The sequence below is a fragment of the Sabethes cyaneus genome, chromosome 3 (genome assembly GCF_943734655.1).
Source record: "Sabethes cyaneus chromosome 3, idSabCyanKW18_F2, whole genome shotgun sequence".
NCBI classification, from domain to species: Eukaryota; Metazoa; Arthropoda; class Insecta; order Diptera; family Culicidae; genus Sabethes; species Sabethes cyaneus.
This window is the reverse complement of record NC_071355.1, coordinates 51,088,624-51,103,821: the sequence shown is the minus strand read 5'-3', so window position 1 is coordinate 51,103,821 and position 15,198 is coordinate 51,088,624. Positions and strand designations below refer to the sequence as shown.

The window sequence follows — 15,198 nt, the reverse complement described above, 5'->3', positions numbered from 1 at the left end:
ACAATGCGAGAAGGTGTATATCGGCCAGACTAGAAGGAATCTGGAAACACGAACAAAAGAACACCTGGCAGAGGTAGCAAAAGCATCAAGAGATGTCGAGAAAGGTCTGACACACCAATTTAGATCTAAGGTGGCTGAGCACGTCTTCAACGACAACCATCCGCTGACCATTGACAACGCAAAAGTAATTAACAACTGCTCTGCGTGGAAGATGGATGTAGCGGAGAGTTTAGAGATTTATAAGAGGTGCTCCTCCACTTTACTAAATAAAGACCCTGGAAACGGTTACTCCTGGCTTTTCAAATATGTGCCAAAACACAGACATACAGGAATACACACAGACGTAACAACTTCTGGTTAAAAAACTTCACCCTTCCTCGGATCCCGATTTCACATTTTCACATTTTTCACAATTTTCGCATAACCCCATTAGACCCTTTCAGGTTTTCCTTCATTTAACTAACATTTTATTTTTTTTAGATTTCAGACTCCTGCAATAGAATTAGTTTACCAGTAGAATATAGCTAACAATATTATCAGTTTACCTACACCAACTGTGTATACCTACACAGGTAGTTTAAGCAAACATTGTATCGCTTTACACAGGTAGTCTTAAGCAAACATTGTATCGTTTGACACAGGTAGTCTTAAGCAAACAATGTATCGCTTTACCTATCACCTTTTGTATACCAGCAGCAAGGAACCTTAAGCTCCTATAAAAACTGTAAAATTGCTTTGGCTAATTTAGTTCGAAAACAGACACTGAGGAAGCCTGCAAGTCGTAGGCGAAATACGTATCTGTCATTGAATAAAATACACATAGTAGAATTAAATTGGATAAGTTTTCTTATTTTTTATTTTTCGATATTAGGGTTTACATATCATGGAAATCTCAATTTGTTTTTATTTTATTATTGGGCTGATTCGGGTTAAGGATGATATGTCGTCCTGGTCGTCATTTAACTTACAACCGGTCTTAGAGCTCTGAGCCACTCATCATCAATTTTCCAGGCGTCTCAAAAATCTCCTTTTTGAACATGTTTGTATTTTACACTGCGAAAACTTTTCGTATAGTTTCTATGTGTTTCACACATAGATTTTTTCCATGTGCCCAGTAAATGAACTTTATGTGCCAAACAGTTACCATTTATGTGTTTTTAAAATTTACCTTTAAAATTTGCACATACTATTCATATGCATATAATTTTCATGTGTACTTCTGGGCGGATTGTGTTTATATGTGGCACATAATAATCATAAGGATTTTCATATGGAAATTTTCCATTAGTTATGTGCGGATTATTTTCAGGGTGGCCACAGACTCGGGAAAAGCGGGAAATGCGGGAAAAAGTCGGGAATTGGAACCTGTCGGGAAAAATGCGGGAAAAAGTCGGGAATTTTATGAAAATTGCTATAAATCGGGAATTCCTGAATTTAAGTAAGGATGTTCAAGTTGAATATCTTGATAGAATCTGGGAGACTTGTCGAAACCTCTACAATTCTGAAACACATGAATCTTTAGACCTCAAACTAAATCTTCGTACCAGGAATTTTCTCCACCTGCAAAGACGAACTGAAACCCGTCTGTAACTGTGAGCGTATGGCACTCTCTGTATCAGCTTTTTCGTAATAGTGGTGCGTGGAGGGTACAGCCTTCCAGTTGGTTTCAAGGAACGTCGCTGGACTTGATCCCTTTGTTCTGCCGACCCACAAGGCAACGGGTGAACACATCAGAAATTAAGTCATGAGTAATAAGATAAAAACGGGGAATATTACAATAATTCAAAATACTGGACGCAGTGGTTCAGTTCAGCAACAGAAGAAGAGAGCTCCATTTATTGCAAACCGTCTCCTTCCAGTTGGCCTCATGGTTATTAAAAAAAATTTAATACTTCTTTCCGCACGTATAACAATTTGTATAAGTTAAGTGCTTTATATTTTTACCTTAAAGTAGTCAGCTTTGATCTGTAGATTTTTTTACGAGAGATGTTTGAAATCAAAAAACGGGTAGCAAAAAGCAAACGTGCAAAGTACAACAACTGTGCCCACCTGGTTATATGCAAGTGATCGTTTGCTTGTGTGCACTGTGTCATTAGTGAAATGCCAGTGTCATGTCAGTTCGTCAGTGATTTGGCCTCCTAATGTTGTGTTTGATATGCTTTGTGGCCAACTGTCAGTGTGTAGCAAAATTGATAGATTCGATTATTCGACGACTGGCTTATTTGATCAGTATCGTACCACGAAACCAACTGGGAGGAGACGGTTAGTAATAAATAGAGCTTTCTTCTTCTGTTGCGGAGCTGATCCACTGCGTCCAATATTTTGAATTATTGCCCGATATTCCCCGTTTTTACCTTGTTGCTGATGACTTAATTACTGATGTGTTCACGTCCTTTGGCTTGTGGTTCGGCAGAACAAAGGTATCAAGTCTGGTTGGTGGACGGTTATCTGCCATGGTTTTTTGCCATCTGCCACATGTCGCCAGGTGAGGTTCCAATAATAATCTGAATACAGTTAGCAAGACCACGCCGTCAGTAGCTTTTAGATCTGCTTCCTCTGCTCTCCTATTGAGTGTCTTTCTGCCGATTTTTTTTCCATGCGTGGACTCATTACTGCGACCAGTATAGTTGATCTATTGTAATATCGCCCGGGTGTTTGCTGTATGACCTGCACTGCATTTCTTTTGCTATAATCGCTATTGAGTGAGCGATATGCTTATTAAATTTTATGCGTGCTTGTGTGTATTGAGGTTTACCCTACCTTAAAAGCTAGATCTACTACTTTACCCACTTATTCCTCGACCCCTATCCCATATTATAGCCGTCCCTGGCGAGGACTTATTCGTACCTCTGACCAGTACACTTAAACTATAGGAGGGACATTTGCACTGTCAAGAGGCTTCAGAGGGTAAATATAGAATTTAGCATGAAGGAAGGGTAAATGGAGGGGCTGAGAACGCTTCCGAATCTCTGTTTCTATGTGGCGATATTGACGATAGAGTTCCTAATTGGAAATCCAAGTGCGAGACCACGAATCCTGAATGATGCAGAACGAAGACCTGCAGTTGCCTCCACCGACACGGACCACGTCTTGCAGGCAATCGAACGAATTTCACGTTTAAATTGAAAATTCGTATTAGGATCGGTACGGTAATCTGATTTGTGTGTCGAGCCCAAATTCCCAAATTCCATAGTCCCAAATCCCTGGCCATCCTGATCTAACTTTGAAATTAATAATGTTTAATCTCACTGACTTGGTCGTCGCGACGTTGAATATGAGACCTACTATCTTGGAGTTGTCATCAAGGTTGTTCTGCACAACATATTGTCGTCAGCAGAGCAAGAGAATGTCGTCGGCCAAAGTCAAAAGCAAAGCAAAAGCAAAGTCTTGGGCTTAAAACGTCTATAGACATTACCCTTTTTTATCGACAGACTTCGCAACCGGCTGTTAGAGTACAGGAAAATTACGGGGCCAGTGTAACAATCCTACTGACTATCCAGCAAGCACCGTCTAGCCGAGATTCGAACATACGACGACTGGCTTGTTAAACCAGCAACGTACCTCGAAGCTAACTGGGCGGCAAAGTCAAAAAACTCCAGGGTAATCCTCGGTCTGGTTCACTGTCAATGGTTCCAATTAAAATCTCGAGGGGCAGTTGCGGTGACAGTTCAAATGTAGCCTTATGTCACTCCTGCAGTAACACATATAGGGACCCGACAGGAGGCCATCGTGCAGCAATTTGCACTAAAACAATGAGATAGACTACTTTATCAGGAACTCATCTACGCCTTAGTACGCCCCAGATGTTTTCATGTTTCGGTCGAATGCTTTCTCGAAATCAACAAGTACCAGAAGAAAACAGGTCAGAATTTATATCGATTGGCAGGGAATCTACTTTGCTATTGCCGGAGAGCAGCGTCGATTTTCTCTCGGCTCCGGTTGAGAATTACCTTACAGAGTACTTTGAGAGTAATGCAAAGCAACGTGATGCCAGTTATCGCATTCAGTTAGTTTCTTAGGGACTTTGACCAATATGCCCTGCATTCAGTCCATCGGAAAATTTGCAGTTTCCTTATTGCTAATATATTGCTAAAAAGCTGATGCATCATCTGAGCTAACAAAGATGGATTTGCCCAGGCTTCATTTTGCTCATCTTGTGCATACAGAGGCAGAGTAATCTGCTTCTCACAACGATCAAATTGTTTTCGTTTTATGTTCAGCCGTTTCCTCTCTCTCCGAACGATGCCTAAATACTGTTTACTCTTACGACCGCTCATCTTGCGCAGAAGGCGGAAAACGACAAGCAGAGCTAATATTTTCTTCGCACGCTGGAGACACGAGTCTATTTGCTCCGTGTCCCAAAGAGAATATGCGTTAGCCAATTATATGGACTGGAACGATTTATCCTGTAACCTTGAGAGCATGCATTCGGTAGCGCTCCGGCAGAAAAAGAAAGATAAAACCAAACTGATGCTCACTCGCCGGCAGAGCAAAGCATCAAAGCATTGCAAAAACAAAACAAAACTCGGCGAAGGTAACATTCGACTGAGAGAGAGAGAGAGAGAGAGCAAATCAATTCGTCTTCTGTGCTTTGCCAGGAAAACGCCGAGAATTGAGATATTTTGCAGAGTACGACAGAAGCCTGCGAAAATTTGCCACTAGCGGAAGGCTAGTAAAAAGGTAAAAAGTAACGTCGTCATTCATCAGCTAGATATTTGACCCTGGCTCTCTAGTCCTGCTTAAAAGACTTCTTAACAGCCCTCCTCAGCTTGGCGTATCATTGACGGACTGCTGTCTTAGCTGATCCTTGTTTCGCTAGGCTGTCAACAAGCTTATTACTCTCGTTTCCGCTTCCGGGTCCAGGCACCCTGAATAATGAAACTTTGTTTTGGCGGGAAAGTTCCCTTAGTTGTGCTGCATTCTTAAACTAATTTGGATGCACACTTAGTGGGCTTGAGAGCCAGTCGTTCCCAGGCTGTCCATAAAGATACCTGATTTTCAGCTACTACATTATTTGAACTTCCACTTCTGTTTCGTGGCAGAATCGACGAGTGCACTCCATAGACTCATAGTAGAGTAATAGTTTCGATCCTTGAGCTCTGCTCTGCAAACTGCAATATACACAGCATATGTTACCTTTATTTTATAACGGAAAAATGAAGGAAGTTTCTGTCGGGAAAAACTTGAATCCGATCGGGAAAATATCGGGAATAAGTCGGGATTTTTTTTCAAGAAGTTCTGTGGCCACCCTGTATTTTGAGTGTAGGCCCCTTTGTTCCTACACGGAGAATAAAAATGTAGTTTCAACCATATTTATGGTTGTTTTACGCACAAACAAAAATTTCGTTTTGTTTCAAACTGAAATGTATGATTGAAATGAAAATATTTATTGTTACATCAATGTCAACTTCAAATTTGAAAATACTTCACTTTTAATTCATAACTGTTATTTACTTGATTCAAACAGAATCTCGTTTGGAAACAACAATATTTTCAGGTTGTTATAACAATATTTTATTGAGGCTTGAAACAACAATCATTTTGTTTGAAACAAACTGGAGCTTTTTCGCTCCGTGTAGTGTTGGTGGGGTTGTTTAAAGGAACGGTTCTACTTTCGCCTGACGTACGATGTAAATTTTGCCAAGTAATGTCTCTAGCTTATAATTTTTGAATGAAGTTTTTAGAGCGTCTTAGTAGAATAACGACACCTGCAATTAAATTAATGAGAAAACTTTCCAATTAAATTCTACTATGTGTATTTATTATTGACAGATACGTATTTCGTCTACGACTTGCAGGCTCCATCAGTGTTTTCGAAGTTCGAAAACAGTCATTGATGAAGCCTGCAAATAGTAGGCGAAATACGTATCTGTCAAGAATAAATGTACATAGTAGAATTTAATTGGAAAGTTTTTTTTTTAATTTTTGATTAATACACTCTTTGCTGAACGGATACGTTGGGCAGGACTTGTTGCTAGAATGCCGGACAACTATCTTGCAAAAATGGTTTTTACGTGGATTCGGTAGGAACAAGACGAAGAGGGGAACAGCGAGCGAGGTGGCAAGATCTGATGGAGCGAGGTCTGGCCAGCGCCCGTGGAACTGGAGATCAGCTGCCTTGGACCGAATTAGATGGAGGAATTATGCTACGCATCCCTTCTCATAAAACGTAAGGCCAACTAAGCACACTCTTTGCTTTCAGTTTGTTATGTTTTGTTGTTTTTCAACAATGTCGCGTTATTGCTCGAATCTGACAACAAGTTGGTGGAAGCTGACGATCTGAAATTATACGCTGCGATTGGACATAAAGACGATTGCCCTCCATGGCCAGATTCGCTGGATTCATTTGTCGAGTGGTGTAGACAGAACACACCCATTTTGACCATTGTAAAATGTGTTATTAGTTTTCATTGCTTTAAAAAAATTACGCAACTTTAATCGAGTTAATGACCTGGGTGTCTTGTTGGACGCTAAATTAACATTGAATATGCGCCGAGAGTTGATTATTTCTAAGGCTTCTCGGCAGCTAAAGTTTATCTTAAAGATTGTCCGAGACTTTAAGAAAGCCGAAAATATTGCGCACTGGAGAACTTGGTATGGTATGTTTTCGACTGATTTTGCTATATGTTTCTTGATGACATTTCAGTAACTGGCCGTCGTACGCAAACAGATGCCGCTTAAGGTGAATTAATCGTCATCGATTCTACCAATTCCAAAAGCAGTTTTTTTATTTGAAACAAAAATTCTGTTCAAGAAAATATATTCGCTGTGTTCAGATTGGCAAGAAGAATGCAGTATTTACATTTTTATAAACAGAACCTCGCTTTTGGGTCCAAAAACTGCTTCCGAAATTGGGCTCTCGGACGAAAAGTTAATGACTGCTAATTTCCCGTCAAAAAAAATGCAAAACTTAATTACCGCAGCCCGCAGTTTGTTTGTCAACCTGCACACGGGCGCTGCAGCAGTGACCGCGGGTTTGATTTCATGCTAAACTCGTTACGTACACAAACATGACGGCAGCGCGACAGCAGGCATCGCATCATCATCATCATCATCATCATCTGATGGGTGGGAACACAAAAAGAAGTTAGGATGCAGCGTATGACAGACAGACAGCTAGTAGCTGATGGAACTCGCAGCTCATAAAGGACCACCCCCTGTCTTGACCTGAAGGGGGATTTTTATGGATTCGTTGGTGGAATCGTGGAAGTATTGATCTGATGTCATCGAAATCATCTTGTTAGCCCGAAGGCAGACGACAATGCAGCTCAGGGTAAAGCAGACATTGATAGTGATTTGAATGATGAAATTAATGATGACGGTGATGATGATGTTAATGATGATGATGGAAGCGTTGCTGAAAATGGACGACCTACGACCATGCGGATTCGGTTGAGCTGATTTTGTTTCCGCTTATAGGCACCGCAGGGTAGTGTCTAGACGGATATGGGGAGGAAGAAGGAGCTAAGAAAATTGGCAATATATAAATGTGAGCTGAGGTGGCGCTTGCTTGGTTGGTTGCCCCTTTCGGATACCTGCTGTTGCCACGGCGAGTTGGTTTTTGCATTTGCCCTTTATTTACTTCATTATTCGTCGGATCGACGAGTGCATGCTGCCATTCCTTGCGATTTCTCCTGTTTGCTTCCGTTCCGACGAGGCGCTGTAAGTCCCGGGAATGGGCTGGGTTTTCTTTCTTTGCGTTCGTAAATTACTTATTTTTCTTGTGGTGTTAGGGTTTCAAAGAAAATTAGCAAAGTATGCTTTTTTATATAAATATTTTATTCAACCTATCAGTATAAGCTTGGTTGAAGGTTTGAAGGCTATATGCACTACTTTAACTACAAGATCTTGTTTCTTGTAGTGCTTTTTATCGTGATTTTGAAAATAGATGGATATTTTTTAAATTACAAAACGCGTCTGTATTTACTGGTTTTCCGGTGCGGAGAATTCGTTATCCTAAACTTTGTTTCTACCCAGTTCTAATCAGTTGGAATGTTTTTCGCCGCTTCTCTCGCTCGACCCTACACTCTTCGAATCTTGTGATACTTGTAGTCCTAACCTATACGGATCGTACAACAAGGAATATTTTCAAATCATCCATCTATAACAGTTTGCATCCCAGTGGAATAACATAACAAACGTCAGAGTCACGAAGAGTAATTGTTTTAAATTTATTCCCTGTGAAACACCGAACTTGTTACAGAAACTAAGCGATTCGGTAGAGTCTAACTTTACTGATAGGGCGTGTTCGTCAAATATGTCTAAAGCCAGCAGATAAATTCATCAGAAGCCCCTGGTCGGTCCAGCTTCCGTACAGTATTTGGTAGTCTACGCGATTGAAACCAGTGAAAGCAATAAGTTCATCTCAACCTGTAAGAAATCTCGTGAATAATTTATCGCCTACTTCATTTCCGCAATATGAGTTGGATCTGCACAATAATGAAATAATAAGAGTAACAAATTATACAGAAGATTGCAGTTTTCACTGTATACGCTTCCTGAACTTAATACTTTCACACTACTTTGGAACAACAATGAAATCGGAAATATGTTTTTTTCCTTACTTGGTCCTGTGCATTTGCAAATAATTTAACAAAATCAAGAACAAAAGTACTGCTGTCTTGTTATCTCTCAGAAGTCAAAGATTGTTTTTTACCAGTCCTTCCTCCACGTTGAAAACATTTTACCAATTCGATTCCTTTTTCTAAGGGTGTCTTAGGGTGTCACAACACAATACATTTTCTTGAGGTCCAGAGCAGAGGCCAGAGCTCGAACAAATCGACAGCGCTGCAAGAAGGCGAATATAAAATGTATTCAGAGCATACAGTTTTACCCCAGATAGTATTCTTTTATCTGTCAGCCCATGCACATGACTACTGAACTGTTGACAGTATTTTTCTTTCCCAGTTTTCTACCCTTCAATACAATTCATTCATGAATCGCAGTGCTGAATGATCGCTCGACTAATCGATCAGTCAATTTTCTTGCTCTTGACTGTTATTTTAGTTCTCAAAGCTTAATTTTTTAAACTACCTGCTTTTTAAAATCAACCAAAACCTGGCAAAAGGAAATTAATTAAAACATCGAAGCAAAAAAACAGCAAAGCCGTGGGCTTAATCTCGAAGCTAGGCGATTATTAAAACTTCGGAGCAAGGATGGTTCGAACATTTTGACTCAATTTTGATTCATTTGACAGTACCGTCTCAGCTGAGCCAAATTTGACTAAGTAATATTTGGGACATTCGTAGAACTAGTTATTATCTACAATTTTGCTGAACAAAGTTTTGCTGTATCTTTTGTATTTACGTTTCTACAATGCTAGTACGTCTATAGTAACTAAATGACATTTAGTCACTAAAGAGTTACTAGCATAGTAGCGCCGTAACTACAAAAGATACAGCAAAACTTTTTTAGCAAAATTGTAGATAATAACTAGTTTTACAAATGTCCCATATATCACTATGCCAAATTTGGCTCAGCTGAGATGGTACTGTCAAATGAATCAAAATTGAGTCAAAGTGATTGAACCATCCTTGCTTCTGAGCAATGTTTACGTCTATTGTAATTTTGTTTGCCGTTATCGGCAGTTAATAATGAATGAATGGTTCATATTTTATTTCATTTACTATTGTCGAAAATGAATGAATGTAGAGAACAATATTTAATTTTCCGTTAATAGGACACCACACGAACCGGCGCTTTTCTAGTGGTAGTTAAATCAAAATTTCTCACTTATCTATCTTTACCTACCTGAAAAACAATCATTAATCACATTTTATTTGTGGTACAGTTACTCTGTTATACTTAATTTTCATGACTTCTGCCTAATTTTGATTAAAAACAAACTTTTCCTATACCTCTCCATAGCATCTTACTACCATTCTTCCGTGAGCACGGAAAAGTGATTTGACGAGAGCCGGGAAGTGAATATGTTTGCGACATTTCAATTCCAAAAAATTAAATGTCGCAACATGGACGCGATAAATAAAAACAATATTTACCAAATATTTATTGATTCAGGTGTCAAATGTTATATTGCGATAAGCGATAAACACAAATGAAACTGAGATGCATGAGAGTGCTGCGTTGAGTAAATTTATTGTCGCGCAACACTGGGCTGTTTCCGAAATGTACAATATGCGGACCAAAGTAACAACATTTGTTGTATTGAACAGAGAAACATTGATAGTTTCAAGCATACTCTCACGCATGGCGTATGATGAGACACTAGCGCAAACTTCTGTTCTTTATTATCAGAAACTAGCGGCGGTGTCCTATTGTCAACGCGTTTGTCGCCCTTTGTAAACGTTGGAAAATGAGGTGTTTTCATAGTGATCACAATACAATTAATAATTTGAGGTTTATTGTACTCTTGTTGGGGGTTTATGGTCAGTTTTGGTTACTAGAACTGTTATAAGTGTATAATAAAACTTCTACTGTTATTTGGAAATATAGTAAACGAAAATGGTGTCACCTTAAGAGAAAGTGATGCTAATTGGAATAAGATTAGTGCAATGTGAATCTTTTGTAGATTGTTTGGTGGATCACTTTTAAAGATTCCAAGGAAAAAACGAGCGCAATTGATAAGTAGTTTACGAAAAAATCACTTTACCTTAACGGTTTTCGGTCCTTGACTAAGCGAATGTAGTGTTTGAAATATCTTTCAAAAATCAGACTAATTTCGAATTTTTTTCGGTTTTGTCTCGTAATCGTCGCTCATAGGTGCTGCATTGCGTTTTCGAAATCTGATGTTTTGGTTTTATTCGACAGAGTTCGTAGTCAGTTGTTAGAGAACAGGACAATTGCCGGGCTAGTGCCTCGATCATGTTCGCTCTAACAGTTGCTTTCAACCGACATTAGTAATTGTGACCGCTGGTTTGTTAGACCACTTCGCTACACATTTTTTCGACTGGAAATTTACGGTTATTTACTTACTTACTTACTTACTTACTTACTTACTTACTTAGGTGGCTTGCCATCCTAAGACAAAGCCTGTTGAACAAAATTTCTCGATGTAACTCGGTTGAGGGCGACCGTTCTCTAATTCCTCGGACACCGAGTACTCTCCGCCAGATCTCGCTCCACCTGGTCTAACCATCTTGCTCGCTGCGCTCCTGGTCGTCTTGTTCCTACCGGATTTGAGACGAACACTCTTAGCACTCGTCGTTCGAAAACTCCGAGCCCAAAAGCGGAGTTTTGTTCGTAAAATTGTAAATACTGCATTCTTCTTGCGAATCTGAACACTTCAAATATATTTTCATGAACAGAATTTTTGTTTCAAACAAAAAAACTGCTTTTGAAATTGGCAGAATCGATGACGACTAATTTCACCTTAACCCAATCTTTTCTGCTTCGCGCTATAGTCTGGTGTGCTGTTCAGCCATCGCCACGGATGTTCTGCCGATAATATCCATGTCATCGGCAAAGCAGACGAATTGACTAGATTTGTTGAATATCGTGCCCCGCGTGTTGATATCGGCTCGGTTCATAACACCTTGTAGCGCTATGTTGAACAGCAGGCAGGAAAGACCATCACCTAGACGAAGCCCTCTGTGTGATTCGAATGAACTTGACAATCCACCCGAAATCCGAACACAGCAGTGTGTACCATCCATCGTAGATTTAATCAGTTTGATGAGCTTCCTGGCGAAGCTGTTTTCGATGATTTTCCATAGCTCTTTCCGGTCGATGGTATCATATGCGGCTTTGAAGTCGACGAATAAATGATGTGTGGGAACTCTGTATTCACGTCCCTTTTGGAGGATTTGCCGCAGTGTAAATATTTGATCCGTTGTAGACCGACCTTCGACGAAGGCGGCCTGATAAGTTCCCACAAATTTATTCGCGGAAATTTACGGTTACGGATAGCAAAATTACGGTTTCGTCCTTCCAGGTCAAGAAAAGAACAAAAAAATTACTTTGCTCAGAAGTTGCGTATTTGGGGGTTTTTGCTTCGTCAGAGTAAATGGTAGTCGAATGGTTTCAAGTCTGGCGAATATAGCGGGTGGGTTAAAACTTCTCTGTTACTGTCATTTTTCTCCAAGTATTTTTAACCAATATAGGAACTTGTGGCCGAGCATCATTATTGTCAAAAATTATAGTCTATCTAGTTACGGTTTTTCTATTTCAATACTCGCATTAAACGAAGCAGCTGTTGTCGATACAGTTTTCCTTATAATAGTTTTGCCCCCACCAACGACTATTTTATAGCGTTCGAGGTGCATTTTAGAGAGAGGCTAAACCGCTTTTCGACATCTCCTGATTTTAGTTCGGGTGGATACCCATTTCCCTACCTGCGTTGTAAGACTGCTTCCGCAAGCTTATCTTACTCTTACGTTTGGCGCAAGTTTTCTCCGAGGTTGGAGGCAATTTCTCGTCTTCAATTTTTTTTCACTTGATACTTTTTATTCCTCCGCGGTTGCAACGTTTGAATCATTCGAAACAATGTGTTCTGGTAATTTTCCGTCATGGAAAAAAAATCAAACGCATAAAATGTAAACAAATTATCTTTGTTGTTTTGACGGTCAGCTGGTACTTCCGAATGCGATAAATGTCTCATTGAAGTGTTACAGCTCACATGTGACTGGAGCTGTTTGTGTTTAAGTCAAAGAGCAAATTTTTTATTGTTACTTTTTAATAGTAAGTAACGAAATTTTAACTCAATTATCATTATCAGTATCTGCAGTTTGCATTTCCCGCTTTGGACAACTGAATAAACACTCATCGTTTATATAACGATGAATTTCTTAAAGCGCAATATTGGAGGCCAACAGATAAAAATATCGATGGATTATTCCAGTTTTTGTTTGCTTGATTAATAAGACACTTGGTGCAACTTGTAAGTGTTCCCCCACCCCCACCCACCAGACGATCTGTTCGGTGCATCAGACTGCACACTCGCCGTCCAGCGCATTTAGCGCTTCTGCTTATTTTCATCAGCCGACCAGCCAGCCAGCGGTCTGATAGGGTGTTTTCTCCATCTGTTTACTACTTGCATGTAGGTATGATGGCGTCGTTGCTTTTGCCCTTTTATTAGTGTTGCGTCAAACGGACGACATGGTTGCTGACGCTGTGCGCGCGCTTTTGATGTAATTGATGATAATGCAATTTAGAAATTGCGACGTTCCAATCACACTCGCTGAACTTTGCTACAGTGTGCGACTTGCAGCGCGGGTGATGCGTGGAGAAAGGGCTTCTTGTCTTTTCAGCTAGTTGCATGTATTGATAAGCGAGTTACATGCAAGACAAATATTATTGGAAATTATTATTACTAGGTATCAGATTGCAGTGTACGGTGGAAGTGTTTTCCGAAAGATAACCATCTCTATTGCGTATAAATCGGTAGAAATTTGATTCTTCCTTTGTCTAATGTGAAGTGCCGTTTAATAATCTTGTTTCTATTTTGTTTGTGTTTTGCAGACCTATTGACCAAGCGGCTCCCGGTACAGGATCATTCTAGGTTGCAGTGCGGTACTACCAGCGCGGATAAGCGCGGCAAACCAGTAATGGTGATCCCTGCGCAAATAAATGCAATAACAAAAATAAAATAATACACAGCAACAAAACGCTCAGCCGGAGATATTCCGCTTGGTAGTCAGTCAGTCAGTTGATTTGAACGGAAATGCGGAATTGTTTGTGAAACTCGCCGCAGATCGGTGCCAGCAGCAGAACAGGAAACAACAGCACATGCTGAGGGCGCTCTGTTGTTGCAGCGTAAGACAAGTTGTTCTCGAATTGAAGAAAGAGAATCAACGTTTACAGCCAGAAAATAGTTTGCGTGACTAATCGTGAAGATTTTCTTTGTCATTCAAGAGGTTCGGAGATTTCCACACCTTAAACGAGACGGAAAAGCGTCTCGAGTGTATATGTAAGCGCGCGAGTGTCACGGTTGTTGGGGTGAAGATAGAAGAAGAAAATTCATTGTGGGTGGAAATCTTTCAAATGTGTTCTACTAGCCGACAACTACGACGCCAAGCTCAGTGATTGTTGTTCAGTGCTTGTTCCGCTAGAAGCCGATGCAAATGTGCTATTGTATGTGCAATTCAGGCAGCATAGTATATTGTTTAGCGTCAGCAGCGACAACAAGAGGTCGGTGCGGTGGTAAATGAGCAAGTTTTAAAAGTGTGAAAATCCAAAGTGAGCATTCAATCGAATGGTGCATTTAGTGCTGGAGTGAAAAGTGATAGTAATTGTAAATATATTACACAATTGTTAGTCTGGGCTGAGCAATTAAATTCACAAGTTGGTTGGTTGTTTGGCGTGACGAATTTAAAACAGCACCAGAGTGGGCTAGGAAGAGCTTATACCGGTTAGCCTTAACTAGTTGCAACCGATCATATTGAACGCGCGGGTGAATGTATTTACCGGGGGCATGATAGTCCCCCCTCATCTGGCCGCAACACTCAGCAACAGTGGTGGGGGGTCTGGTGGTAACAATAACAGTACTGGAAACAGTAGCAGTAGTAGCAGTAGCAGTGGTTTGGCCGCCACAGGGGTAGGAGGAGCAGTAGCAGCAGGATTGGGAAGCCACCTCGGAGTTGGGATAGTAGCGGGTGGGATCACATCAGCAACCGGAGCGTCGCTAGCGGTTAGCGACAGCCAGGATAGCTTGAGTGGTTTTATACTCACGGGGGGTGGTGGAGGCGGAGGAAACGGTAACGGAAGTGGTAGCAGTGGTAGCGGCTCCAGCCGCACCGGATCTAGCAACGGTAGCGGCAATCGAATTCTCGCGGTCAATCGCAACATTGACGATTTACTGTTCGGCAGTGATTTAGACTCACTAATCAATGACAATATCATAAATGGATTTAAGTCGCTAAAAGTGGCGAAATCGCAGTCGCAGGACAACTTGGATTTTCATCTTCATCAGCAGCATCCTCATCATCAGCCATTTTATCACCATTATCATTCACATCAGTTGCGCTCATTGCCACCGATACAACAGCAACAGCAGCAGCAGCAGCAACAGCAGCTTCAGACGCCTGCATCGTTAAATTATCAATCTTATCATCATCATCTGCAGCAGCAGCAGCAGCAGCAACAAGTAAATCACTGGATTGAATCGGATATCGTAGCAAGCAGTAAGATGCTGACGGACAAGGCGAAACAGAAATGTAAGTATTTTTTTGGGTTTTATGGAAAATTGACTGGTTGTAATGTAAAAATAAACCTGGTAACATATTACATGGTTAGTTGAAA

General features: G+C 40.5%; 1 protein-coding gene across 4 annotated transcripts in view; it reads left to right on the top strand.

Moving 5' to 3' along the window:
• Positions 1 to 15,198, top strand: part of LOC128744091 (dual specificity tyrosine-phosphorylation-regulated kinase 1B) — a 105,767-nt gene that overhangs the window by 17,308 nt on the left and 73,261 nt on the right. For 2 of the 4 annotated variants that reach the window (XM_053840867.1, XM_053840868.1), the window contains exon 2: positions 13,420 to 15,113. In XM_053840867.1, coding sequence (XP_053696842.1) covers positions 14,372 to 15,113 — 742 coding nt within the window. In that variant the 5' untranslated portion in view covers positions 13,420 to 14,371. Of the gene's footprint in view, positions 1 to 13,094; positions 13,342 to 13,419; positions 15,114 to 15,198 lie in introns of those variants that run through there. The other 2 variants (XM_053840869.1, XM_053840866.1) reach the window with 2 other exon arrangements.